The sequence below is a fragment of the Exserohilum turcica genome (genome assembly GCF_000359705.1).
Source record: "Exserohilum turcica Et28A unplaced genomic scaffold SETTUscaffold_14, whole genome shotgun sequence".
NCBI lineage: Eukaryota > Fungi > Ascomycota > Dothideomycetes > Pleosporales > Pleosporaceae > Exserohilum > Exserohilum turcicum.
The window spans coordinates 955,022-980,777 of record NW_007359959.1 but is presented as its reverse complement, the minus strand read 5'-3'; the positions used below and the strand labels follow the sequence as shown (position 1 = coordinate 980,777).

Below are 25,756 nucleotides of genomic sequence, written 5' to 3'. Positions count from 1 at the left end.
ACCACACGTCTTCACACTCTTCCTGCTTCTACCGACCGGACACGACAGGCTCGCAACGTCCGTGGCTTGGCGCGCAATTCAAGTCTGCAGATTGACCGCGTATCTGGCATACATAGCGGTATCGCGCCCCCGACACTGTTCACAGCCCGCAAACAAAGGGTGTCGCAATCACAACAACCGCCACGATGGGGTCGATAGGCACATATTTCCTCGACGTCGTCTACTCCCTTACAAACTGCATGGTGTGCTTCCCAAGCTCACCGCAGCTCAAAGTCAACAGTCGCAGCTTCAAGATCCTGCGGTTGCTGGGCGAGGTAAGCCGACGAGGCGCAGCCGAACTTATTCCACTTATCTGACCTGGACGCAGGGGGGCTTCTCCTACGTATATCTCGTGCAAGATAATTCCAACCAGCAACTTCTTGCGCTCAAGAAGATACGATGTCCCTTTGGGCAAGAAAGCGTCAGTCTCGCGCTGAAAGAGGTCGAGGCATACTCACTCTTTGCGCCACACCCGAACATCATCCACTCGATCGACTACTCTGTTGAGACTGACAAGTCGGACCCGTCTGCGAAGACTGTGTACATCCTTCTTCCATACTACCGCCGCGGCAACCTACAAGACATGATCAATGCGAATCTAGTCAACCACACAAAGTTCCCGGAGCGGAGGCTGATGGTGCTTTTTCTGGGTGTCTGCAAAGCTCTCAAGGCGATGCATCAATACAAGGTGAAGGGAGGGCCCGGTGGTGCGCGGAGTGACGGCAAGGCGAAGAAGGTCAGGAGAGATGCCAAGAGGGCAGACGCGGAAGCTGCGGAAAGTATGGAGATGCGCCCGAGCCGACGGAATCGCGATCATGAGGACGATGACGAGCTGGAAGCGGAAGGATTGCTCGAGGAGTCCGAGGTCACAGCAGCGCATGAAGGCATTGCGCCTGGTGGAGAGAGAGCATACGCGCACAGGGACATTAAGCCAGGTATGTGGTTCACCTGATGCACACTGGTGTAGGGAGGCTAACAGAAATGCAGGAAACATCATGATAGACGATGACGGCAAGACACCCATCTTGATGGATCTCGGCTCCCTCGCGCCCTCTCCAACCCCTATAACATCGCGCTCGCTTGCGCTGCAGGTCCAAGACACTGCCGCCGAACACTCGACAATGCCGTACCGTGCGCCCGAACTATTCGATGTCAAGACGGGCTCCGTCATCGACACCAAGGTGGACATCTGGTCGTTGGGTTGCACATTATACGCCTGTCTTGTAGGCAAGAGTCCTTTTGAGGCACGGTCAGATGAGACAGGTGGCAGTCTAAGTATATGTGTGCTCGGCGGTGATTGGAGATTTCCAGACGAGGGTGTGCAAAGGGGCAAGCAAAAGGCTAACGCTGAGGACGCCGTCTCGGACAGCGTAAAAGAGGTGGTGCGAAAGTGCTTGAAACTGGAACCGAGTGAACGACCCGACGTTGACGAGTTGATTAGCATCGTGGAAGACGTGCTGAAAGAGCTACCGGAAGATGGATCGGATGACTAAATGGGGTGTGCTTGGAATGACGCTGGACTGACGGTATGGTCTTGTCGCGTGGCGTGTGTTGGCTTTCCTGTGTCTCGGGTGGTGGAGTATCCATCTTTCATGGATGGAAAATGCCTTGATATTACAATATACCCGGTTCATGTCTTGGCTTGATTGGATATTTGTCGCGACGGAACGCTTGAGTTGAAGAAAGCATGTGAGGGCGAACATGTGACAGAGGCGGCTAATCGCAAAAGGGAATCCACCTGTCAGGGAGCTATGTGACATGCTTGTCGCTTGTCCCGGTCTTTACATTGGCAATTGTTATCTCCTTTACAGGCCATGTTCATGCATATACTTGAATGGAATGTGCATTCGTTTGCTGAACTATATTGGGTTAGAGGGTGGTCTTAAATTAGGAGAGTTATCGGCACTCTGATTAGCATGATTGTATGCTGGTTGAGCAAATTGCAAGGGTATCAGATTGCGTAGAGATCTTTGTAGTAAGCGGACCGTTGCAACAGACACGGCCTAGCAACCACCAAGGGGTCTTGCTCTGTTGAGATACAAGGTACTGAATGAGAGATATCTTTTGAGATATTTATAGAATGTGGTTGAGGTAATTGACATGGACGGCTGCATCAAGGAGTGACGTTGGATAGTCAGGATATTTGCATTCGATGGCCACCCAACATGCAAGAAATCCTAAAAGTGAAAATGAATATGGTTCCGAATGCAGAGAACCAATAGGCCTTTGTTTTGTCCAATCCTGGAGATTGGTGGCGCAGTAGGTGTGGAGGTGGCCCAGCGCAGAGCACATGGCGGACCCTTTGCTTTTGGGTTTTCTTATCATGGAAAGATGGACAGAAGACACGTAAGACGTTGAAGTTGACCAGAGACGTGGCTCTGGCAGTGGCTGTGCAGGGTGGGATGAGCATGAGGGCTATATGCTATGCACAATGGGATACACACGACAACAGCAGCCGTCAAGATGGGCTTGTATCAACCAACCTTGGTCTGTGGGTGAGCCCCTGGCCACGCCTGTTGCCGGCTGAGAAAAAGCAAGATAATGGGTGCCTTGGGGCCCGAGATTGAACGGCACGTCAGAGAGCATCTGAAACACGCCGTTGGCCGGCATTATGGAGCAGCAACGTAAGCGGGGTTTAATTATATACGAAGGCGAGCAGCGCGGCGACGGGCAAGAGGGCAGGCATTGTACAGCTAGGTGCAAATAAAGTAGTTTCAGCGCAGCACGGCTAGCTACACCTAGGGAGCTGCATGACAGCGTCGTCCACGTGCAACTCCGCACTGCGGCTCCATTGTGGTGGCTGTTGAAGGTGGGGCGTTTCTGCAACGGCGGGAGTGCCCCTGCAGCAACCACAGAGGCTGAGATGAAAGGCCGGGGGGTGCTCCTGCGGCCATACACACCTGGCCTGCCCTTGGACTTCCCCTTTCACCGTCCCCACTGACTTCATGCATACATAGCTGTGCGCGCGCGTCCAGCTCGTGGTTGTTTACTCGCAGCATTTGTACCACCATTGCCATTGCCATCGCCATCGCCATCACCATCACCATCACCGCGCCCCCCGCCCCATCCGATTGAGCCCCCCGCCTGAAATCGCCACCACGGAGCGCGCGACTCGTATCCATACACACAACAGCCATTAGCATTTGCCCGCAGCTAATCAGGGCGTCATGACGCTTCGTAGCACGTACGCCAGGTTTCTGGCCACTCCCTCGACTGGCGCGCTGGCGGAGAACGCCGTGCTGCACTACGTCGCGACGACGACGACCATCAGTGACGCGACGGTCATTATCAAGCACCTGTCGGCCCAGGAGAAGCAGTTGAAGAAGACGAAACAGACGATTCTCGACGCCATCGAAGGCCCCCACGGCCTGAGCGTCGATGTTGAGACGACGATTGAGTTCAACAGCGGCGGCGGCGCATACCTCCCTGGCCTAGACGACAACTTTGTTGCAGACCGAATCGCCACCTTTCCCATGGTATGTCGTCGTGCCCGCCCATGGCCACGCCTACTGACACAAGCAGGTGCACATGGTCCACTTTGACCAGGCCGGCAAAATCACTCAGATTCGCCAGTACTGGGACCAGGGCTCGCTCCTCAAGCAGATCGACGTCATCGGCGCGCGGTCGCGCAACTGGCCTATTCGCGACGGCAGCGAGCAGATCCGCCTCATTTCCACCAACGCTGCTGCTGGCCCCCAGTCCGAGTCTGCATATTCTTCGCGCCCCACGACGGCCGCTTCTCGTGGCGCAGATGAGGTGTCCATCTCGTCGCGTTCGCGCGGTTCGACAAGCAATGCCATGAACGACCCGCACGCCTCGCTCTCGCTATTTGCCCCTCGCAAGCCCGACGAAGAGTCAACGTACACATCGCAGCCGATTGCACCGCGCGCACAGTCTGCCAAACCTCAGCCACGAGAGTACTCTGAGTTGTTTGCCGCTGCTGACGAAGGCACGCCTTCGCCCACACCTCAGAAGATCCCGGCCAAGGCAGGCAGTGAAAAGCACTACAGCCCCAACCGCTTGTTTGAGGACAACGACAAGGACGCGGTCGGCCGTACGCCCACCAGCGTCAAGACAAACTCAAAGAAGTACGACCACTTCCAGTTTGGCGATGATGAGGATACACCAAAGACGCGCGAGGCTCTGCGGCCAAGCAAGCAAAGCCAGAACCGCAGCAAGAATGCCGCACACTGGGACTTTGATGACTTTGCTACCCCTGACAAGACCAAGCCCAAGATGCACCCGCAGGCGGTTCGACACTTTGGCTGGAGCGACGATGAGGTTAGTCTATTCCATGAGGCCGAGACGGAGCCTGGCTCGACGTCTCTGCCTTAGCAATTGAGAAACAGTGCGCTGACACATGTTGACTACAGGAGGAAACGTCACCTGCCCGACGACCGGTAGTGCACCGGTCTCGTCCTGACGCAAACGCGCACTTTGAATTCAGCGATGACGCCACACCTGAGGGGCAGCGCGGACGCCCGACCAAGGGCGGGCGGAACAATCTGTACGCGGACCATGTGACGAGCACGACGGACGAGGGCCGCGCGCTCAACGACGTGACGAGCGCAGCCAGCAACAAGAACCGCAGCAAGGACATTGGGGCGCAGTGGGAACTGACGGACAGCAGTCCGGGCCTGGGCAAGAACCATGGCAACGCCAAGAACCAGGCGGTGCGCAGCTCGATGAAGACGCACTGGGGCACCCACGCCGATTCCCCCGAGAACCGCGGCATCAACATTGCAGGCAACGGCATGGGCGGCCGCAAGGGCACAGAGGCCGCGTGGTCGCTGTATGACGAGAGCCCCGCCAAGAAGGAAAATAGCGGTGTTACTGGTGCTCACGCCGGCATCAAGACCGAGGGCGATGGCATGGGCGGTCGCAAGACGGCCGATAAGTCGTTTTGGGATTTCTAAATAAGCGTGTGCGAAATGGGCGAGATAATAATGCCGGAATTGGATTGATCAATTTTGCGCTCTTTGTTTTTTTTTCTTCCCTTCTTCTTCTTCTTCTTCTCCCGCACAAACACTTAACGTGGGATAAAAAATACCAGTTTTGCTGCTTGAGCGTTTTTTTTTCTCTGACTTCTTCTTGTTCTTGTTCTTGTTCTTTTCTTCTCCTTTCTTGTTTCCTGGTTCCTGGTCAAATCTCCTTTGGTCTGTCTGTCAATTTCTCTCTCTCTCTCTTTTTGATCTCTCTCTATGGAACGATAAAATATTCAACGGCCATTATAATAACGAATGTTCCCTCTGAACCACACCAAACCAAATCCCTCTTACCTCTAAACTAGATTTTTTTTTTATATTTTTTTTCGGTTCATGTATCTTGTCCTCTGCATATGGGATTGGGGAAATAAATCAATTGGCGTACAAAGTAAAAAGAAAGAAAGAAAGAATTTGTAGGGCTGAATTGCACAGTGGCGTGAGCGAGTGTATATGAGTGAGTGTGAGTGTGAGTGTGTGTAAGCACTCGATCAAATCAGGTTGGATTCTTTTATTTTATTGTATCTTTTTCTTCTTCTTCTTCTTCTTCTTCTTCTTCTCCTCTTTGATCCTTGGTATGTTTTTATAACTGTCAAGTCCTCTCCTAAAACAAAACCCCCCCCCCCGAAAAACCAGAGCCTACTTGAATTTTTTTTTCAACGGTCTCAATTCACAATAGTTATGTGCATGTGTTATAGGACCAAGAGAGTAAAGCTTCGGTTGGGCTAAAACAAGTAATTTCCATAACGTTGGAGGTCTACACTGCTCAGGCACCAATCATAAAAGTACCGTGACCATGTCCCAAAACGTGGCAGATCCTAGGCCGTGGTCTCGCGTGGCAGCAGCGTATCCCTGGTAAAAATGACCTGGAGCTCGTCGCCAACCCTGCCGTTATCAATGTCGCCGTCCCAAGGCACAAAGTTGACCGAGGCTTGGAGGCCAAGTCGCTTGCCCAGCTTGGCCCTCTGCTCAAGCGGTATGCGTGTCTTGATGCCTTCCCACACGGCGCGAAAGGCCTCGCCCTCGCCCGGGCGCTCGACGTCTTGCCCGGGATCGGGATTGTCGAACCACACGCCCGCATCGGCCATGCGGCGCAGGTCGTCGGTGGGTTCCATCGACGCCCAGATGTCTGTGGGCGCGTACCTGATGCGCACCTCGTCCAGGGGTGTCGAGTCCGGCGTGTCAGAGACGTGTGGCGCTATCAGCATGAGCAGTGCGTGTACACAGACCTCGATCCAGTAGCGGATTTTGACGGGTAGTGCGTATCCAGGACGCGACAGATTGCGGTGGTGGTACGACTCACGGGATATGAAGGCTAATGGGAGTGATATGCTGCTGAGGTTAAACGTCGGCGATGCAAGGTATGAAAAGAGCGGCGTGACCTCGAGGGACACGAGAAGCTGCAGCTTGGTGGCAATGTCTGCGGCAGAGGCCTCGTGGACGGGATCGCGAGTGGGGTCGGTAAAGGGATAGTGGCTTGCGAGGCCAAAGGGGTCATTTGCACTGGGGGCGGCAGAGGCAGCGGGTTGGCGAAATGAAGGATACAGAGGCATGTTTGGGGGCGAGTACAGGTTGTCGTCGTAGTGTTCTCCTTCGTGGTCATATTCGTCAAAGTGTCCGTTGTAGTAGGCTCCCCGTATGTAGTCGACGTCGACTTCTACTTGGTCGTACTCCCAGTACTCGTCGCTTCTTCCCTCGCCGCGTTCTGGGGGATAGTTGCGCAGGTTGGGCAGCGTCTCCCAGTCGAGCTGTATCTTGCTCAGCCACTTGAGCCATTGCCTGCCGGGCCCGTTTGGCTCTTCAATTTTTTCAAACAGCGTCTTGAGCACAAAGGGCCCGCAGCTCAGATAGACGGTGTGGTGCTTGAACAGGACCTCGAGCGCCTCACGGGCGACCTGGCGATTGAGGAGAAAGTAGTCATGGCGGGTAATGAGAAGGATGGCGGCGGGGGTGGGTGTGAAGTACTTTAAATTGCGACGCTCGATGGGGCGCTGGCAACGGTTGTTTTGAAGAGCGAAGACGTGGTGGTATATCTACTGAAGGTTAGCGACAGGGCTAGCTGGTGGGTGGGCGCCTACCTGGTCTCTGAGTTCTCGGGGCAGGTGGAGGAGAGGAAAGACGGATGGGCGTGGCGGTGCATTGCCGGCGTGGTGGTGGTGGTGGTGGTGGTGGTGGACTGTGCCATGGAGGGCCATGGTAGCTGCTATTTTTTTTCCTCCCGGGCGTGGTGTGCAGACCAAGCCTTTGCTGTGCCCCGCAGGCGGCGACGTGGGCGAAGCTCGCAGGTTGCCAGGTTCCCAGGTTCCCCGCGGCGGGCGATCTTCACGTGAGGGCGGTCCAGATGTGGATGTGGGTGTGGTGTGGGTGGGTGCACATGCACATGCTCGGCGGCGCCCCTGTGCCTGTGCATGGCGGCGGCGGCGGCAGCATGGCGGTGCGACTAGGCTAGGTGTACTATAGTGTAGGTGTAGCGATGGCAATGGCAGGCTGGCAGCAATGCCGTGCCAGGTTGGGACGACGGGCCGACTGGTGCCTGTAATGACTTTCATGCGCGTAGCGTACCGCTGTGGCGGGTCGGCGGTCGGTCGCGTCAGTGGAGCGGGCGAGTCATGCAGCCGACTCCCGTTTGACTAGATTCGTGAGGCAGCCGTGGCCGAGCAGCTTCCTCCTTCCTTGACGGCCAATTGACACGGCTGCGAGTACCACCACCACGACGACTACGACTACGACCACAACCACAGCCACTACGGTGCTTTGGGCCAGCGCCCGCGGCTGCAGGGCGGCCTGCTTCCCTTGGCCCCCGCCCGTGCAGTGCACCAGCGTTGCCCTTCAGGTACGCTCGTCCGTCTGTGTTGCCGCCGTTATGGGCCCATGCATGGCCAATTTCATCGCCGCCAGGGTGCGCCTTCGAAAGGGGGGGGGGGCGGGTCGGCAGTCTGCTCTGCTCTGCTCGGCGTCTGGCACGTGACAGCGCCCGCCCGAACCAGCCGAGCCTCCCCTCTGGCCTGCACTGCACACCTACACGCTACCACCTAATTAGCCACACATGCTAGCCTGCACTCGTCTTGCTTGCATGTGTGCCACCGCCAGCGCCCCCAACAGTTGCACTTGGCCGCGGATACCAGCCGCTGGCAGCTTGACGCCTTGGTGCACAACGTCACTCGTCCATGGCCGTGTCCCGTGGGTATTCGGCCCATACGGATAACGTGTTGCGCCATGTGATGCACAACAGTGCTCCCTCCGATGCTGCAAGACCGTGGGTGGCTTGGGGGATAAGCATGCAGCCAGGGTCGAAACGCTGCATGCCATCTTTGGAAACAGAAACAACCACAACTACAACCACAACCACAACCACACGTCCCTGAACCGCGCCTCTCGTGCAGTGTGCAGGGCACATATGGCCCAACTCTGCTCCCACACAAGACGCCCATCCGGCCCTGCATGTGCAACCGACGTGCTATCTGCTGAGCCGTACATCTCTTACACCCTAGTGACGCTGTGTTCGAGTGGTTCAAAGACCCACGGAACCTCGCCCGAGTCTCAGAGCCTGCTTGGCGCACACTGCTCCTCAATCACCGCCCTGGGCCAAGCAGAAGCAGACGAATGCACTAGCATCTGACACACAAGGCCGTTGGATGTAGGAACCCGGCGGTTGGGTCTGCGTCATGTAACACGCTCATGTCGAGTACAGTGCGAGCAGAGACAACCATGTGTGTCGTGTAGGCCATGTTGGTCGGCTCGAACCGAAAGAGTAACACTGGTGCAAGACAGTGCTCGACGTCGGCCTTGACACCAATGCTGCCTTATCAAAAGCGGGCTTAGCCTTCGGCTGTGCAACCCAGTCATCACGCACACAGGCGCTGCCTACTCTGTCTCCCGCCGCCCGTCCTACTCACTGCCCGCCTACTGATAGGGGAGACCGAGAACCTTCCCACTTGAGCACCAGAGCCTTCTTGGCGTATACCTGCTACCCGTCGCCCACCTCATTGGACGGGTAGCGACTCGGACAGGCCATCCTAGGCTATAGTGGGCTTCCCAGGCTCAGCGTGGTTCCAGGCTGGCTCATGGGCGAGTCTCAGCTGATGCCGTCCCTGTGTGACGGGCAAGAGGGGCGAGGCAGCCATGTTGATGGGGTCGAGCAAGTGTGGGGGTAATCATGGTCACTCACGATCTGCCATGTTGCCCCAGTGCAGTAAGAACAGGGACGGGGGGGGGTGATTGGGAGGCGGCGGGAGCGTGAGAGCAGGGGGGCAAGAGGGTGTGGTCGAGGGCGCGAGGAACAAGGTGGCGGCACATGTGTACACTTGCAGAATAGAATGCACGCAGGCTGAGGGGCGGCTGTGGGCGGCAGGGCGGCGCAGCGATTGCGCGGGCAAGCATTTGCGTGGCGGCATTGGCGGCATGGCGGGGCGGCGCTGGGGCGGCGAGACATGGGCATGCTCCTCGTCGCCAGTGTCTTGTTGTTTGCATCTTGTTTGGTGGCATGGCAAAGCGACGACAAAGTACATGGTACTACTGCTGCAGGCCGGGCGCGAGGGCAGGCTTGCAGCGGCCGTCGCAGAATTTGCTTGGGCTCGGCGCAGAGGCCGGTTGGGTAGCAGGCATGGAGCGCCGGTGGACCTCGTGGCGGTACAGCGGGCAGCGGGCTAAGCAGAAGGGTCTGGCTAAAGTGACGGCCAGCTTAAAGGACCAGGCCGTGCCATGTTCGCATGCCGTGTCGGAGTGGGTGTATTCATGAGTGTGTGGTGGTGGTGGTGGTGGTGGGGGTGGGGGTGTCGAGCGGCGGCGGCGGCCACGATGAATGCAGAGAGCCACACAGCGCAACGCAGCGCAGCGCATCGCAGTCGAGAGTGCCAGTGCCAGTGCCAGCGTCGAGCAGCCCAAGTGAGACAAGGCAAGGCCAAGAGAGGGTGCGACGCGTAGGCCCTGCCCCGAGTCATCTGCACCGCCGCCGTCTTGTCTTGGGCTCGAGGGCCCGTCTGTAGCGCGGGCACCAGTTCACGCGCAGCTCCAGGGTGCCCATATTAAAGTGCAGCTAGCCGCCGCTAGCCCGGCTGCTGAGATACACGAGGCCTCGATTGAACGATTTCCCACGTGTGGCTCGCTCGTCCGCTGGGCGCCAGCTTCGACATTAATTGGCTGCTCCCTGGCCCTGCCGACGTGCTGGCGACGCAACCTTGCCCTTTAGCCTTCTGCTGTTCCGCCGCACCTCCTCCGCCCTCTGCAAGGCCCCTTCTGAGAGAGCGCGCGCGAGAGAGAAACTGTCGTACATAGCTCCCCGACCCCCGACCGCCGGCTGCCCGCTGCTTTGTTGTGCTGCCCCCCCCCATCGTCCTTGGAACTGTCTGGGGCGAGGGCCTGGTGGTGGAGGCACGGGATGGTAGTCGCTCCTCCTCCAAAGAGACGATGGCAGGCGATGAAGTGGGGCGGGCCAGATGGATGCCAAGACTGTCCACGGCTCAGAGGGCAGGCAGGCAGGCAGGCAGGCAGGCAGGTGCGATGCGACGCGATGTGATGCGACGAGACACGCCAGGCTGCGCGAACACGGCAAGCGTGCGCAGCGTCGACGACGATGACGACGGCGGCGGCGGCGGTGAGAAAGACGAAGACGGAGAAGAAGAATGCAGTCGGCGGGCGACGTCAAGAGCACCTGTTGCAGTCAAGAGTAGGAGCAGGAGCAGGAGCAGGAGCAGCACCAGGGCCGACAAAAAGAAAGCAATGCTGCCGAAGCAGGCCTGCCACGAAGACGCAGCGAATGCGGTACGCCCCCTCAAGGAGACGCGGGTGCAATGGTCGTCTTGTTTTGCTGGGCGGCCGTCGCAGCTTGTGCCCCAGGCCAATTGGTGCACGACGTGCCGATGGCAGGATCTAGAATGGGCACGGTGGAGATGGGGATGCACCACGCAGGCGTCAAGCGAGGCGTCGTGGCTGGCGCTCGAGCAAGAAGAAGACGCCGAACGAGTAGCTGGGTGACGTGGAGCAGCTGTCGTACACACGGAGAGCGCAGTCAGACTAGGCCTCCTGCGACGAGGTGCGGCGTGAGGGGGGAAGAAAAAGAGAAAAAGAAAATCTCACACACGCGACTAGCAGATTCTGGGTCTCCTGTGCGCGCGTGGGACAGTTGAAGGCACCCGGAGGTCAGGGACACAGGGCAGACAACCAGGCCTCGGGCATGTCGCGGAGAAGAGGACGGAGAAAACGACGGCGAGCAGAAGAGCAGCAGGAGAAGAACAAGGTGAAGATGAAGATGAAGAAGAAGAAGAAGAAGAAGAAGACGACGAAGACGAAGACGAAGACGAAGACGAAGACGAAGACGAAGACGAAGACGAAGACGAAGACGAAGCGACCAAGGAGGGACGGGCAGTAGCAGCAAAGAAGAAGAAGAAGAGGAGGAGGAGGAGGAGAACGGGGAGGCCGGGGAGGACGGGAACGGGGACGAGGGCGAGGGCGAGGGCGAAGAGGAGGATGGGAGATGGGGGCGGCGGGATGACAGCAGTCGTGCCTTGCATAGACGGACCAGCTTTCCCACCTCACGCCCCGCGCCTTGCCTCAACACCGTTGCTCCACGCCGGTGCCCTTTGTCGGCCCTGGACCTCGGTTCCTTCTTGTCCTTCTATTGCTGCTCACGGGCCCTTTGCTCACGACCACGGATCCTGCCTGCCCTGAGCCGTTACCGTTGCAACTACAGCCTCCTTTTTCCGCCTCCCTATTGGCCCACGGCCCTCGTCTTCAATTTCTCTTGTAATCCATTACGTGCCGAGAAAATCATATCGCTACCACCGACGCCCGACTGTCCACGGTTATTAAGCTGGTTGCTCGTGAGCAAATCCTCCTGCCATGGATTCAGCTGCTCAACCGCGAGCGCAGCATGGCAACGGTGTGCCGCATGGTAAAATGCCCCAAGGCCAACAGTCGCTGCCACCGCTGTCCTCTCTCACCAACGGATTGTCCACGGCCGACCAAAGCCCAGGGCAGCAGTCCAAGCAGCCGCCAGAGAGCAGAGAAGTTCGTGACTCGGGCAATTGGTCCATTGCCCCCAGCAAACGTAAGTACACACAGCACACCTGTCACCTACACGTTGTCCTAACGTGCTGCCAGACTCGTCTACAGTCTCTCAACATATGGGCCTCCAGGTGCAAACGCTCCTGAACCCCTCAGACGACTCTCCTTCGCGTGCCTCAATACCAGAGACGCCATCGTCAGCGAGATATCCTTCTGGCTTCTCTCAGTCGTCTCAGGTACGTTTTTCCATAGCAATGTCTCACCGTTTTGTCTAACATGGAAAACAGCCAAGTGCTTTGCCCTCACTCAACCAAGGGTTTGACAACAGACTAAGTGTCGACGCTAGCTCACATCTCGAGTCCCGACGCAGCAGTGTAGACAGCCGAATGAATGTCGGCATGGGCCACCTCAGCATCCATCCCCAGTCGCCGTACGAAAGCCAAAATGCATCCCGAGCCTCGCTTGTGTCCAATCTTCAGCAGCAACGCGGCATCTCGAGTTCGGAAAGTCGCCCCAATGGCACTTCTCCTCTATCGCCCAATCGTAACGGCCCGCGTGCCAATCACCCTCCGCGACGCGCTCCTGTGATTACTCCGAATCCGCGATGTGTGTCTGGCGCACCCGATCCAACGGCCTCAGCACCAACCAAGGGATTCGCCTGGGCCTTTCCGGCCGACGATTTTGAACATGAAGACAAAAGAGCATCAAGCAGTGGTGAGTCTAGCATAGATCGCTCAAATGTTCCCTCGCGTCAAAATAGCATTGCCACGTCAATCAATAGTAGTATATATACTACTGATTCGCGCTTGCACCCAGGCCAGCCACAGCTGGACCAACGACTAGATGATGGCATGCAACCCGGCCTGTATACGACATCAGATTCACTGACTGGCCCAGACATTCCAAGTACACATCATCACTCGATGCAACACCGCAGCGTCACAACCCTGCAGAACGTGGACCCTACGAATCCTTTGACGCCCGGCAGCGGAAGCTACAGTCGAACCCCCGAGCTTCGTGTCAGCCACAAGATGGCCGAAAGAAAGCGCCGAAGCGAGATGAAAACTCTGTTTGACGACCTGAACAACATTCTGCCCAACTCTCCCGGTAGCAAGTCGAGCAAATGGGAGATACTTACAAAAGGTGACATTTGTCTCGTCCGCTTGCCCACGCTGTTCTAACACGCTATACCAGCCATTGAGTACATACGAAACCTCACCAGAGCACACCAGAACGCCCGCGAGGAAATTAGTCGTCTGCGCCCTGACGCTGAATATTGCCGCCGAGCGCAAGAAGAAAATGAGCTACTACGTTCTGAGTTGACTGCCGTCTGGAACGCTCTTCGTCGTGTTGACCCCAGCAGCCCGCACGTCTACGGAAGCATGACGGGTCATTTGGCGCAAGGGCATCCTACAACACCAGGCTCGGGCAGCAACGTGCTTCCTCCCCTACAACAGCAACAGCAACAACAGCCTCACCCCCCACCACCACCACAACCAGCAGCTTCGTGGGCACCACAGCATGCGACTGCCATGCAAGGTGTTGAATTTGGTGGAATGCGACCATACGAACACTCGCATCGCTAAAAAAAACCCCCATTTGTTCTTCGACTGAAATTAAGAGGAGTGTGGAAAGCTCATCAGCTTGTCTCTGGGCATACCGTTGTTGACATCGGCTCAGACTCGAGCACGCATCGTGTGCCGCATCTTCATCTTCTTTGTTTTGTTCATTTGTTGTTCTTGTCCAGCGAGGGACTCGAAGCGGGTGTGTTCTGCAGTTATACTACCGGCAGGGATATACGTTTCCGTCGACCTGTGACTAATTGAGCCCCCGAACACGGTTCTGATTACCTTGGAATGCGGTTCATGACATTTTTTTTCAGCACGGGAAAAATATTACGGAATGGCCTTTGTGGCGTTTTCAATCTTCTGCATGGTGCCTATTCACATCTACGTGAGCGTAGGGGTGTGTGGGGCTTTAGGGGAAGAGGTTTATACCCCACGTGCTCGACAGCACGGGCGGCCTCTTGCTGGGGGCATGTTGGAGAAAAACAAGAAAAAGAAAAAGGAGTTGAGTGGCTTTTACCTGTAGTATGTGACAAGGAAGGATACTATCAAGTTCGCATTGCCTGGATGATAGGCTCAGGGTGTTCATGACCGTTTCTCCGGGCGGTTTGTTGATTTATCTGCTTACTATTTTCTCTCTACTACTGTATCGGCATTTCCCCCCTTATATATGAGGGGAAGTATGATGCAGGCGTCCTTCGATTTTACCTTGATACAATTTTATTTTATCAAGGAAGCACGTGTGTGTATGCATGCGCAATTTTTTTTCTCTATCTTTTTTTCATTTTCTTGTGCTGAACCAAGCGGGAATCTACTATGTGCAGAAAAAAAAGGGAGAAAGAGAGGCGCTTACTTACTGTACATTAGTAGAACATCAAAATTAGATTTGTCAATGCATGCATGGGATTGGGGGGGGGGGTTCCTTTGCACACGTGTGGCATGACAGATAACTCACAGCTCACTCAAAACACCCCTCCCTCCCTACAGACAGTCTGACTGAATGATTAGTCCAAGGGATACTGATACTGACTTGGTTCTCCACGTAAAGGCGGCGCTCTCTTTGTTTTTGCCCCCTTCCCACAAATTGAGTCCCCGGATCGTCGCGCCGCAAAGCAAGCGAGGAAGGTAATGCGTATGTGCACAGCAGCAGCAGCAGTAGCACAGCGCAGCGCAGAGCATGTGTTGGTGTGGGCGTGTGTTTGTGTGTATGTGCGCGCGCGCGCGACCGAACCGAACCGAACCGAAATCCTGCCCCGCTCCCCTCCCCTTCCTTCGCCTCCGCCTCCGCCTCCCCCGTGTTTTGTGGCGCCAGCATGTCTCATGCTTGTTGTGTTTTGGGGGGGGGGTTTTATGAGTAAACGCGGGGGTCAGCGAGAGAGGGGGGGAAAGGGAAACATGTTTCCTTTGTCCTTGTTCCCTCGTCTATTTCATACTACTACATGTACTATCTATCTATCTATCCATCTCATATACACATCGTGGCAAGACTGTGGGTAGGACGCGTATGGATAGATAGATAGATAGATAGATAGATAGAATACGGCGCATGATGCATCGGATGTTGCCGTTGCCGCCGCACGCCGTCGCCGCCGTACGCACGCACGCACACACACACACACACACGCAGAGCACAGGCCATACACACACACACGCACGCACCGGCAAACACATAGGTACGTACAGTAAAAGAGGGATCGCCGGTCTAGACAAATGCGAACTGGGGGACGGCGGCGGAGAAGGGGGGGGGGTCGGGGGTGTATTAACAAGACAGGACAGGACAGGATAAGGATAGGGATAAGGATAGGGACAAGGGATAAGGAACAAGGGGGGGAGGTCAGCACAGTAGACAGCAAAAAAACAAGAAAATCCCACGTGCCTGGCCGCCGCCGCCGCCGCCGCTGCGCCTTTTGGCCAACGGAAGACGGCAAGTTTGCGTGCCGGGTGGCCGAGTGTGGGCTTTGGAGCTTGTATGCATATGTGCATGTGTGCATGTAACACGTGGCTGGATTTGGCTCGTGGCTTGGAAGGGGTGGGGGGGGCTCTGTATCTTTGTATGTATGTGGGTATGTGGATATGTGTGGCTTCTCTCTCTCTCTCTCTCTCTCTCTCTCTCGATCAGCTTCATGCTACATATATATCTACGTAGATGTAAACAATGTTACTTACTTGCATTGTTTTACCACGTCCCTCTATAAACAGCATTTCCTTTCCCCCATGTCCTTGATTATTGATCTGTTTAATTATTACAACCTATTCATCCATCCATCCATCCATCCACCCATCCAGGTCCATCCCAATCAGCCATTTTCCCTACACCTATATAGTTCCAACAAGTAATGTATCCAAGTATGTGTGGGGTCCTGTGCCCAGTTTTCCTTTTTTTTCTTTCTCTTCTTCTCCAAATTATACGTTTCTTTTTTGTCCTGGTTTACAGGCATGTTCCTTGTTTCCTTGAGATGGTGTTTTCCCTTGGAAAAAAAAGAAAAGAAAAGAGGGACCCTTGGTTACTAGTTTAGTTATTACTACTACTACTGCTACTAGGTGTATACTGCTACGGTATTATTTTTCAATTTGCCTCCCCCCCCCTTCCCCCCCTTACCCTACCCTTAGCTCGCTCCCCTAACTCCCCGTCCCTGACTCTGCCTCCGTCTCATCGTCATTTGCAGATGAGTCAGACTAGGCCGAAATTCCCTGAGAGAGCCTTTTTTCAGCTCTCTCGTATCTGCGCGTGGTTTTTTTTTTGAGGGGGGGGGGAGCTATTCGAACAGGTATCATCGTTGTCGACGGGTGGGAACCATGGGAGGGGGGACAAACAAAGGGGAAGGCATAGCGAGAGAAAATGAGCGACATAATCACAAATTTTGAAATGAAAGAAAGAAAAAAAAAGGTGAGATTCGGTGTGTTGATCAATACATGTAAGCATGCAAAATGGAATGAGAAGAGTAAGCCAGTGAGGTATTATTATTTTTCTTGGTTCTTTCGTTTAAGAGGAAAAAAAAACGGAAAGCCATGGCTGCGTCATCGCGCCATTTACAAGAAAAAGGGTATATAGTATGAAATTCTTATCCATCAGGAGACACAAAGACTTGTTTCATACAATCTTTTCTCGTTTTCATACAAACAAACAACGACGACAACAATACTATCAACATGAATGACATCAAAGTCTAACCCCGGTGTAGGATGGTATCTAGCGGATTCTTGGGTTGCTCGCCCATTTCTTTTTGCATCATCTTCTTCTGCTTCTTCGTCATGAGGCCTTTTGCCTTGAGACCGCGTTCTTTTCGCAACTTCTTCAGGGCTTCTTCCGTCATTTCCTGGCGCAGCATCTGCTCCACGACGAGCTTCTTGCGGCTGCGCACATCGCCTCGCCCAATGATGATGCCGGCCGTGATGTTGCAGGTAAGACTGCAGCTGAGGATAATGGCAGTGACTTCTTTGGGTCGATCCTTGTAGTAGATGCCCCACGTGGTGCCACCCAGTGCGCATTGGAACATGGAGTGGAAGTCGAGCAGGACAATGATGGTGATGAGCAGTCTGATAGAAAAGGCGTGATGGGTATAGGTTTCGTGGGGGCGGTAGAATGTATGCGATTTGGCCAGTTTTGCCTGGTGGTGTTCGAGTTTGGTTTGCTCCTCGGCAGTCAGGACTGGCAGCTCTACACCTTCCTGCTCGGCTTCCCCAGTCTCCCAGGCAGAAGAACGGGGCATAACCGGCAACTCGTTGTGGTCTTTCAAATCCTGCAGGCCCCTTTCTTTGCGTAGTCTCCAAGTCTTGTGGGCATAGTAAGCGACAAAAGCCATGTGGTACGTGTCGACCAAGCGAAAGGGGAACATGGTAATTCCCACGACGCAGAATAGAGCGGTAAGGATCTGGTCGCAGATTTCGACAAAGTAATCCTGTCGGTGGCCGACATAGATCCAGCCGATGAGAAAGAGGACCCATGCAGCTCCCCAAAAGGTGATGAGGAAGAAGTACAGAGTGACAATGAAGCCCAGAGGATTGCGAACATAGCGTCCGAAGCCCTTCATGGTCCTCTTGAATCTTGCGCGTCGTGAGTGAAGCAGATGGCGCACATGGTCATCGAGAGCGGCCTTTTCTTCGTCTGACCACCCTTGCAAGGACGCACCATGAGGTAGCACGGCATAGTGGTGGCCTGGGCCTTCCTCCATGGTGGACAGAATCGAGTCGATTGAGTTTTGACGTCGCAACTGGCCATGGTCGTCACGCAGCGCATGCTCAGCCTCGCCTGGCTGCGTCATTTGTGCAAGCGGGTCCTCTTCGCCGCCTGGCCCTCTCGCGACGCCCATTTCTTCATCCGAATCAGACGACGAAGACGGGCCAAGGTCGTACGTCGGCTGGCGGTTGTAGAGCCAGGGCAGGTTGGGCAGAAATAGCGAGTTCTGCACATTATTCAGAGTGGTGAGGGTAGATACCTCAGGGTCTATGGGCGGCATTAGCATGCAGTAGTGAAGAGCTACGCGGGTACTTACCAATGACATCGAGCACGTCGATGACATTCTCCCCCATCATGTTTTGGTTTTGATTTTGCGTTTTCTGGCTCCGGCGTATATGGAATGCCGAAGATGAGCGAACGACACTTCTTCGCACGCTGTTGCGGTCGCGAGGCGCCGGGGAGCCGTTGCCAGGACTAGAATCCGCGCCCTGGACGCGACCTTCGTACAATGGCTGCAGATGGCCATGTGCTATTGTCGACTGGCGTCGCAGGTCATCGTCGGCGAACATGGCCTGCGGGAGTGGGCGCGGCTCCGAGCTGCTTCGTCTTCGACCAGCTTGCCATGCATCGTTGGCGGCCGACATTTGCGCTTGGGCAGGAGTGGGCGCAGCAGCGGCTTCTTGCATGGGCTGCAGGCTCTGGAGGCTTGGTTGATGTGAGGGCCTTCGTATGCGGATGGAGGAACTGCGTGTTCTCCGCGTGTCTGGAGGCTCATGAAAGGCGCGTGATTGAGAGGCAGAAGGATACGATGTGCGGTTGGTGGTAGTAACGGTAGGGTGCAGGACGGTTGTCGAGTCGGGCCCAGACTGGACGTGGGTAGTCCCCTGGGCTGGGGGATGGTGGGTGGTGGTGGTGGTGGTGGTTGTGTGTGGCGCAGCAGTGGTGGTAGTAGTAGTAGTAGTGGTCGTCGTGGTCGTGGCCGACGACGCCGGGCGGTGGGCGGGCTCATGCTGCTGGCGATCCATGGTTGAGCAGGTGCGAACAGTAGCTTCTCCCCGGAGGGACAAAGGGCGTGGATAATAGGTGTAGCGAGGGAGCGCCGTTGGGGTAGTGGAGGCGCACAGATGGTGCTTTCTAAGCCTGCAGGCGTCCGGTCGCAACCGGCGACCAGCCAGTCGACAGTTCAGTCAGCAGTTAGCCTGCAGATGGGCGATCCCTGGGCAGCGATCGGGCTAGGTGGATGCCATGACGGGAAAAGAGCAGCGCTGGCACGGACGAGTTTACTGGACGAAGGGGAGCGCGAGAAAAAGTAGGTGAGTCGTGTGCAAGACGGAGGGTGAGGCGCAAAGTTAAGCGCGCACCTGTGCATGCTTAGCTGGGGCGCCCCCCTCGCCGCTCAGCCACTCCGGCTGGTGCGAAACGCTGTCGACACGCTCTGCGTATATAGGCAATATGGAGACGGCCCGCGCCCAGACCACGGCTGCCACTCAGCATTGCGTCATAATATGGGAGGGCAGTGTGGGGAGTCGGCATGGGCACTGCATGGCCGAGAATCGCAGCGAGAATTGCAAGGGCCTCATACATGCACATAGTATATGGACACGACTAGTTGCGACGGCCCTCTCGTCCATCCACAGCCACCCACCCACACTTACATGTAGACTTGCAGCACCCACAGCCATCCATACCCTATCGGACACGGATCCCTAAAACACAGGCCAGCAGACGACGGCCCCTCGAGCCCATCCCCCGGCGGCCCCAGTTCCGGCCACCACGACAGGCACAGGCGGCCGTCGGACAGCCGCCACGCGCCCCGTCATGTCCGCAGGGAACCGGCTAGAGCACGACGGCAAAGGCAAAGGCGCTACACAAAGCCAACGCCAAAGCCGCATCCGCATCCGCATCGCGGTGCGCGTCGACATGGCGGGCTGGCGCACTTCTGCCCACATGGCAATGGAAAAGGCCGCCGCAGGGCTGAAACACACACGTGCATGCACATGCAAGTCCAACTCGCTGCCACCCGCGCTTGGGCCATGGCTGTGACGCAAAGGTGGCTCCCCTGCCACTTGGATGCGCGCACCTCAAGCACCACACGCTTCCAAGCCGCCGCAACATGGCGTCTTCCTTTTCTCTCGTGTCTCTTCTTCCTCCGCCTCCTGCTGCTTCCATCCTCTCCCATCTCCCTGCGCCATGAAGCCCATTCGCGCCCTCCTCCCCACCCTCCTGGCCGCTGGTCGTGCCGCTGCAATGCCTCAGCGCGCCGCATCCCAGCACCCACTGCTCGACGCGTCGGCCAAGCAATCCGCCCAAACTCTGGGCGTCGGCCACTTCAGCGAATGGAGCCGCCAGACCAAGAAGGAGTTTTTGATTGACTGGCAGGCTGGAAAAGAGTCCGACTGGATTCTGGTCCAAGGCAATGAGGGCGGTGACCTCGACTCGATGACGGCAGCGCTGACTTGGGCATACCATTTGGAGCATGCCACCATGAACTCGTCCAACCCCGTCAAGGCCATTGCCCTGCTGCAGACGCCCTCGCACGCCCTCGACCTGCGGCCCGAGAACAAGCTGGCACTGGCCAACTCTCAAATGACGCGCGGCCATGAAGACCTACTGACTTTGGATGAGCTGCCCGAGGACCCAGAGACGCTGAGCACCAAGCTCAAGGGCATTGTGCTGGTCGACCACAACGCCCCCCTCCGGAAATGGTCCCAGGCCAAGATTGTGAGCCTCTTCGACCACCACAAGGACCGCGGCACCGCTCCGGACGCTGAGCCTCGTATCTTCGAGACGACGGCGAGCTGCACCACCATTGTCGCCCGTCAGATGCTCGACGAGCTGGAAAGCTTGGACCAAGAATACCACATGCCTCATGAGCTCCTCGAGCTCATCCTCAGCGCCATTGCCATTGACTCGGGCGGTCTGTCCAACGACAAGACCACCAAAGCCGACATTGACACTTCGCGGCGCATCCTTGCACGTAGCAACTGGAGGGCACGAGACTTGGACGACATCATGGAGGACCTCGACGACGAGCTCTCCAAGGCGCAAAAGGACATTGACCATCTGAACCTGTACGACCTGCTGCGCCGCGACTGGAAGTCCGACGTCATCGACACGCCTTCTCCGCGCACCCCCACCGTAAGCGTCGGCTTTGCCTCTATCCCATACTCCATGGACGAGCAGATTCTCAAGACCGACTTCCAAGAGCTATTCGGTAAGAAAATATTCTCGCGTGTTCAACGACACAGCCAAACTAACACACACATGTAAAGACTGGTTTGCAGTACACGCCGCGTGGACCGCCCAGGCCGACGTCGATGTCTCCGTCTCAGTCAACAAGTACAAGAAGAGCTACAAAGACGGCACCAAGGAGAAGATTCGCGAGGTCGTTCTTGTTGTTAGAGATGACGTGCGCATCGACCAGGACCAAGCCGACTCGCTGTTTGCCGTGGTCAAGGAGGCCATGGAAAACAATGGCCTCGACATTGACTTCCAGCCATGGCATCGGGCCGATGAACTCGCGCCGAGACAAATGGTTTGGGTACACACATCCAATGCTGGCCGCAAAGCCATTAGGCCGCTTGTTGAAGAAGCCGTCATGGGTTGGGATTGAGGTTGCTTGATCAACGACCAGAAACGACAAAAGTTAACCCTGTTACCAATCAATCTATGCTTTTTCTCTCAAGTTGTCTGGCTCAAATCACCATTTCTCATCGTGCAATGGGCAACAGTGACATCATGATTCATTGCTTCTTATCCTAACGTGCCAGACTTGCGTCGCAATTCAAATCCAAACCAAGCGCCTGCAACATCACATCCCTAGCCAGACCATTTCAACCTCAAGTCAAGAAACAAAAACACCTGCCACGCCACCAGCTGCATCCACCCGGCTGTGTTCAGGAAATCCCACGAGAGCCTTCCCTTTTCGGGCGGCTGGAACTCAATGGCACTCTGTCATTCAAGCCACGGGTCAACTCAACTGATAGCCCACCAGATCAAAACAAAAAAAAGAGAGAGAGAGACCACCTCAAACTCCACCCAGATGCAACAAAACGAGGGGGGGGGGTATCAAACGCCAATTAAACAATGCTGGGTAATCATGTCCGTTTAAGGGCGCTACCGCGGCCGGGCGTTACGCGCAGCTGGCTTGCGCGCATTGGCAGCATTGGTCTTGGGTGAGAGTACCTGTCCAGCACCAGGCTTGGTCCGAGATGCAGCACGCGTCGAGCGCGCGGCGGGGGCAGGCGCCGCTGCTGGTTTCTGACCCACAGTCCTCGTGCGCTTCTTGGGTACAGGCAGTTGTTCCGAGTTCTCCTTGTCCTCGCCAGACATTTCATCACTGCTGCGCTTCTTCGACCGTGTCGTCTTGGTCGCCTTGGCATATGCTGGAGTAGGCTTTGTGGTTTTGGTCGTGGGCTTGGCGCGCTCTTCTTGGGACGATGCGGGTCTTGTCGAAGATGTGCTGACATTGCTGGTTGCGGCTTTGCGGGGTTTGCGTCCAAAGGTGCCAGTGCCAGTGTTGACTGCTTTCTTTGTAGTCGTGGCAGCAGGAGCAGTAGCCGCAGTCGCAGTCGCCTTTGCTGGTGGAGCAGGAGCGGCCACCGGTTGAATTGGCGCTGCTGCCTTGAGGAGGTCCGCAAGTATAGTTTGGCGCGTCACGACCGGGATGCGGTTGACGCGTCGCTCGAGGCGCGACTGCATGCTCGCACATTGTGCATCGCACTGGGCGCGCAGCTTCTCTATGCGCGAGTCGATTTCGATTTGCAGGTTCGCAAGCATATTGGCCTTGGCCTCGGCCGAAATCCCGTCGGTAATGTTGGTCATGATCGCTGTATAAACAACGCGTGGATAGCCGCCAGTGTTGAATTGGTACCGGGATGGACAGAGGTGTTGGTGACTTGCTGCAGACTCTGAGAGGACGTCCAATGAGTCTTGACAGACCTGGCGTCGCGGTTGTGCTTGAGGCTGCGTCTCCCAGATACAAAATGCAGAGAGTAAACAACGCGCGCGAAACCGCGACGATGACACTGGAAAAGTGGATTTAGCGTGAGAAGAAGCGTACAAAGACTATCCAGTTCTCTTGCAACAGTTTGCAAGGGATTCCGAACAATCGCGCGTGGTGGTGGGTGGTGGTGGTTGTAGTTGCAGTTTCTGGATCTCAAGTGGGATGTTGGGGGGAAGGAGGGATGGGTGTCTGGCGAGGATCTTGGTGTGCAAGCGCCAAGGTCGCGCAACCATGCGAGCAGCAATTCTTCCCATGGCCAGGCTCCTCTCTATGCCAAGTCTGAGAGAGAGAAATACAGCTCTGTAGACCAATTCAGACACCAAGCTTTGCTGCAGACGGCTGCGCACAGCAAGATGTATCTCGCAAATAAACAAACCTACGATTAATGCTTCCATTACCATGATTGGGTTACGAGTCATGTCTTCTCATGTACGCGCGCACGGTCTCCCGCCCACTGAGTGCCCGTACACCGACGCTGCTCGTCTCCACGTGACCTCGGCGGTTTGCTCACCAGCCTCCGTCCTCCGCTGCGGCGACCTGAGCTCAGCAGCATAACGTTACCACCAGCCTAACCCACTCCCCCAGACAATCACTTCGGCACCTCGACAACTCGCATTCAAGATGGTGTTGGAAGCTTCTATGATCGTGTATGTCTCTCTCTGCACCCCACGCGTCTCTCTACTAACTATTGCAGTGTTGACAACAGCGAAGCTAGTCGGAACGGCGATTACGTACCCTCACGATGGGAGGCACAACAGGATGCTGTCAACATGATCTTCTCTGCCAAGACCGGCGCGAATCCAGAGTCTTCTGTTGGCCTGATGAGCATGGGAGGCAACACGCCGGAGATCCTCACGACGCTGACAACCGACATTGGCAGAGTGCTTGATGGACTGCACAGGACAAAGATAAAGGGCAGCTCACATTTCGTCACGGGCATCAACGTGGCGGCGGTACGCTACTCGGCGAGCTTGAAGGAACCCCGGCTAACAAAGGCGCACAGTTGGCCCTCAAGCACAGGCAGAACAAGTCGCAGAAGCAGCGGATAGTCATGTTCAACTGCAGTCCCATCGAAGAAGACGAGAAGAACCTAGTCAAGCTGGCAAAGAAGATGAAGAAGAGCGGTATCAGCATCGACATCATCGCATTCGGCGAACTGAGTGACGACACCACGCGGAAACTCCAGGCCTTCAGCGAGAACGTACAGAGCGCCGAGGGCTCCCACCTGGCCATCATTCCACCCAGCGCAAACCTCCTCAGCGATTCGCTAATCACCACACCTATAGTTGGCGGAGAAGGCGCATCTAACGCTGGAGGCGACAACGGTTCGGGCGGTGGCGGCGGTCCGTCGGGCGGCAACGACTTCGAGTTTGGAGTAGACCCTTCAGTCGATCCCGAACTTGCACTTGCGCTCAGGATGTCTTTTGAAGAAGAAAAGGCACGGCAGGAGAAGGACAAGAAGGCAAAGGAAGCTGCGGAGGGCAAATCGGAGCTGGAGCCTGTTGCTGAGGGCGATGAGAAGCAACCACTGCTAGACAGTCACGGTCAACCTAGCGGAAGTGGCAGCAAGGACAAGAAGAAGGACGACGATGCGGACAAGATGGATACGGCATGAGCCCAGGCAAGCATTGCACTACGTGAAGGCGCATTTGGCATAGCTTGTGTATGGAGCCTTTCGACAAGGCCAGAGCATCTACGGCGTCTACTGTATGACTAAAGCTAGTGTCTACCACATCTGACACGGATGGATGAATGAAACAAGTAATGACCTTGGCAGTCTGCTTAGGCTGGCGCAACCATGTAACCAATATGTTGAAGATTCGTTTCCCGGGCATGGACATCCTCATTCAGGCGACGCTATTGTTGGGGTCGACGCCCCTCATAACACGCGGAGTCGTTCGGAACAGAGTAGCTTCGAGGGCGCTGCTTTGAAGCTCAGCAGCCTGTCTTGGCTCCCACGCTCCCAGGCGCATGTTATGCGCGCGGGGCGAGCGTGAATACTGGGCGCTTCTTGTACGGCAATGTATACCCAACTGCAGGCGCACACCGTCCCTCATTCCGTGTCCCGCGGTCATCCATGTTTCTATAGGTTGCGTCGTCCTCACCCCCTAACTTTTACAAATCCATCCAGCCCCCGGTCAAACTTGTCGCACCGAATTGGCATTTCCACAGTGTAGAATGGGTTCTTCATGACGTAGTCGGCATACAACTCGTATATCTTCTTCATCATGGTGTCTACGTTCGGTTGTTGCGGCTCAGTGAACAGCAGGAACTTGACTCCGGTTTGCGTTTGGAAACATTGGATGCGGAAATGAGAGCTCTCCAGTACTTCGATACCGGTTGCGCGGACTGGGAAGGTTTGGAGGTTTGGAGTGGTAGCCGAGGGAGGGGGTGCGCGAGCGGGGGGGATAGGAGACAGCTGGGCGGTGATGGCGTGCATTCTGCATGTGCTATTAGCAGGGAAGCGAGTGTATTTTCCGTGAGGCTAACCCATGGAACGATCCGGCTAGCATGAGGTAGTCATTGCTGCTGAGCTTGCTCATGCCCGAGTGAAACTCGCGGTTGTAGATGAGACCCCCCGATTTGCTGATGATGAAGAGCGCAAAGACAACCCTGCGGCGGTTAGCTGGAGCTCCCAGATACAAGGCTAGGACCGTACATCTTGCAGACCCAATCGCACTGGCTCCCTATCGCGACAGTGACGGCGTGGTGTTGCGGCTCGGGCTCCGTGAGCGGTGACGGATTCTGCCCCTCCACATGCACCTCCCTGCAGCCAGAGCTAGGGTTTCATTAGCCCTGCCCGCTTGCCTGCTTGCTTGCCTGGACAACCCAACCGTCCACGGCCTGCTTGCAAGCTCTTCCACTGTTGCCTATTAGACTTCTGAGGCCGCTCACACGGTAACTGCTTCTTCCTCACGTTCTCGCAAACCAACCCTTCAACCACTTCAAGTAACAACGTCACACGGCTCTCGATCATTCCCCGGTT

The 25,756-nt window shown here is 56.0% G+C and overlaps 10 protein-coding genes across 10 annotated transcripts; 6 read left to right on the top strand and 4 right to left on the bottom strand.

Annotated features, from left to right (window-relative positions):
* Nucleotides 1–15: 15 nt before the first annotated feature.
* On the top strand, nucleotides 16–1,778 carry SETTUDRAFT_176381 (uncharacterized protein). Its single transcript, XM_008025420.1, has 3 exons — nucleotides 16–314; nucleotides 368–974; nucleotides 1,027–1,778. The coding sequence occupies exons 1-3, from the start codon at nucleotides 186–188 to the stop codon at nucleotides 1,530–1,532; spliced, it is 1,242 nt and encodes a 413-aa protein (XP_008023611.1). The 5' UTR covers nucleotides 16–185; the 3' UTR covers nucleotides 1,533–1,778.
* Nucleotides 1,779–3,121: 1,343 nt separating this feature from the next.
* SETTUDRAFT_168194 (uncharacterized protein) lies at nucleotides 3,122–5,259 on the top strand. Its single transcript, XM_008025419.1, has 3 exons — nucleotides 3,122–3,515; nucleotides 3,562–4,320; nucleotides 4,413–5,259. Exons 1-3 carry the CDS (start codon nucleotides 3,207–3,209, stop codon nucleotides 4,953–4,955), a joined length of 1,611 nt encoding a protein of 536 aa, XP_008023610.1. The 5' UTR covers nucleotides 3,122–3,206; the 3' UTR covers nucleotides 4,956–5,259.
* A 396-nt stretch (nucleotides 5,260–5,655) lies between these two features.
* Nucleotides 5,656–7,216, bottom strand: SETTUDRAFT_148617 (uncharacterized protein; the record flags this gene model as incomplete). Its single annotated transcript, XM_008025418.1, has 2 exons — nucleotides 5,656–7,054; nucleotides 7,100–7,216. The coding sequence occupies 2 exons, from the start codon at nucleotides 7,214–7,216 to the stop codon at nucleotides 5,840–5,842; spliced, it is 1,332 nt and encodes a 443-aa protein (XP_008023609.1). The 3' UTR covers nucleotides 5,656–5,839.
* A 4,523-nt stretch (nucleotides 7,217–11,739) lies between these two features.
* Nucleotides 11,740–13,609, top strand: SETTUDRAFT_183743 (uncharacterized protein; the record flags this gene model as incomplete). Its single annotated transcript, XM_008025417.1, has 4 exons — nucleotides 11,740–12,066; nucleotides 12,120–12,259; nucleotides 12,311–13,166; nucleotides 13,218–13,609. Exons 1-4 carry the CDS (start codon nucleotides 11,859–11,861, stop codon nucleotides 13,607–13,609), a joined length of 1,596 nt encoding a protein of 531 aa, XP_008023608.1. The 5' UTR covers nucleotides 11,740–11,858.
* A 12-nt stretch (nucleotides 13,610–13,621) lies between these two features.
* Nucleotides 13,622–14,387, top strand: SETTUDRAFT_168193 (uncharacterized protein). Its single transcript, XM_008025416.1, has one exon. The coding sequence runs from the start codon at nucleotides 13,926–13,928 to the stop codon at nucleotides 14,112–14,114; it is 189 nt and encodes a 62-aa protein (XP_008023607.1). The 5' UTR covers nucleotides 13,622–13,925; the 3' UTR covers nucleotides 14,115–14,387.
* Nucleotides 14,388–16,543: 2,156 nt separating this feature from the next.
* Nucleotides 16,544–19,055, bottom strand: SETTUDRAFT_168192 (uncharacterized protein). The gene is made up of 2 exons (XM_008025415.1): nucleotides 18,082–19,055; nucleotides 16,544–18,032 (listed from the first exon to the last, which is right to left on the bottom strand). The coding sequence occupies exons 1-2, from the start codon at nucleotides 18,788–18,790 to the stop codon at nucleotides 16,756–16,758; spliced, it is 1,986 nt and encodes a 661-aa protein (XP_008023606.1). The 5' UTR covers nucleotides 18,791–19,055; the 3' UTR covers nucleotides 16,544–16,755.
* A 900-nt stretch (nucleotides 19,056–19,955) lies between these two features.
* On the top strand, nucleotides 19,956–21,419 carry SETTUDRAFT_46538 (uncharacterized protein; the record flags this gene model as incomplete). The annotated part of the gene is made up of 2 exons (XM_008025173.1): nucleotides 19,956–20,979; nucleotides 21,038–21,419. 2 exons carry the CDS (start codon nucleotides 19,956–19,958, stop codon nucleotides 21,376–21,378), a joined length of 1,365 nt encoding a protein of 454 aa, XP_008023364.1. The 3' UTR covers nucleotides 21,379–21,419.
* Nucleotides 21,420–21,664: 245 nt separating this feature from the next.
* SETTUDRAFT_168191 (uncharacterized protein) lies at nucleotides 21,665–22,735 on the bottom strand. The gene has a single exon (XM_008025414.1). The coding sequence runs from the start codon at nucleotides 22,587–22,589 to the stop codon at nucleotides 21,882–21,884; it is 708 nt and encodes a 235-aa protein (XP_008023605.1). The 5' UTR covers nucleotides 22,590–22,735; the 3' UTR covers nucleotides 21,665–21,881.
* A 656-nt stretch (nucleotides 22,736–23,391) lies between these two features.
* Nucleotides 23,392–24,385, top strand: SETTUDRAFT_160148 (uncharacterized protein; the record flags this gene model as incomplete). Its single annotated transcript, XM_008025413.1, has 3 exons — nucleotides 23,392–23,417; nucleotides 23,465–23,723; nucleotides 23,774–24,385. 3 exons carry the CDS (start codon nucleotides 23,392–23,394, stop codon nucleotides 24,383–24,385), a joined length of 897 nt encoding a protein of 298 aa, XP_008023604.1.
* A 486-nt stretch (nucleotides 24,386–24,871) lies between these two features.
* Nucleotides 24,872–25,379, bottom strand: SETTUDRAFT_106004 (uncharacterized protein; the record flags this gene model as incomplete). Its single annotated transcript, XM_008025412.1, has 2 exons — nucleotides 24,872–25,211; nucleotides 25,261–25,379. Coding segments are annotated over 2 exons (459 nt in total), but the record flags the coding sequence as incomplete, so codon positions are not given.
* Between the last annotated feature and the right edge of the window lie 377 nt (nucleotides 25,380–25,756).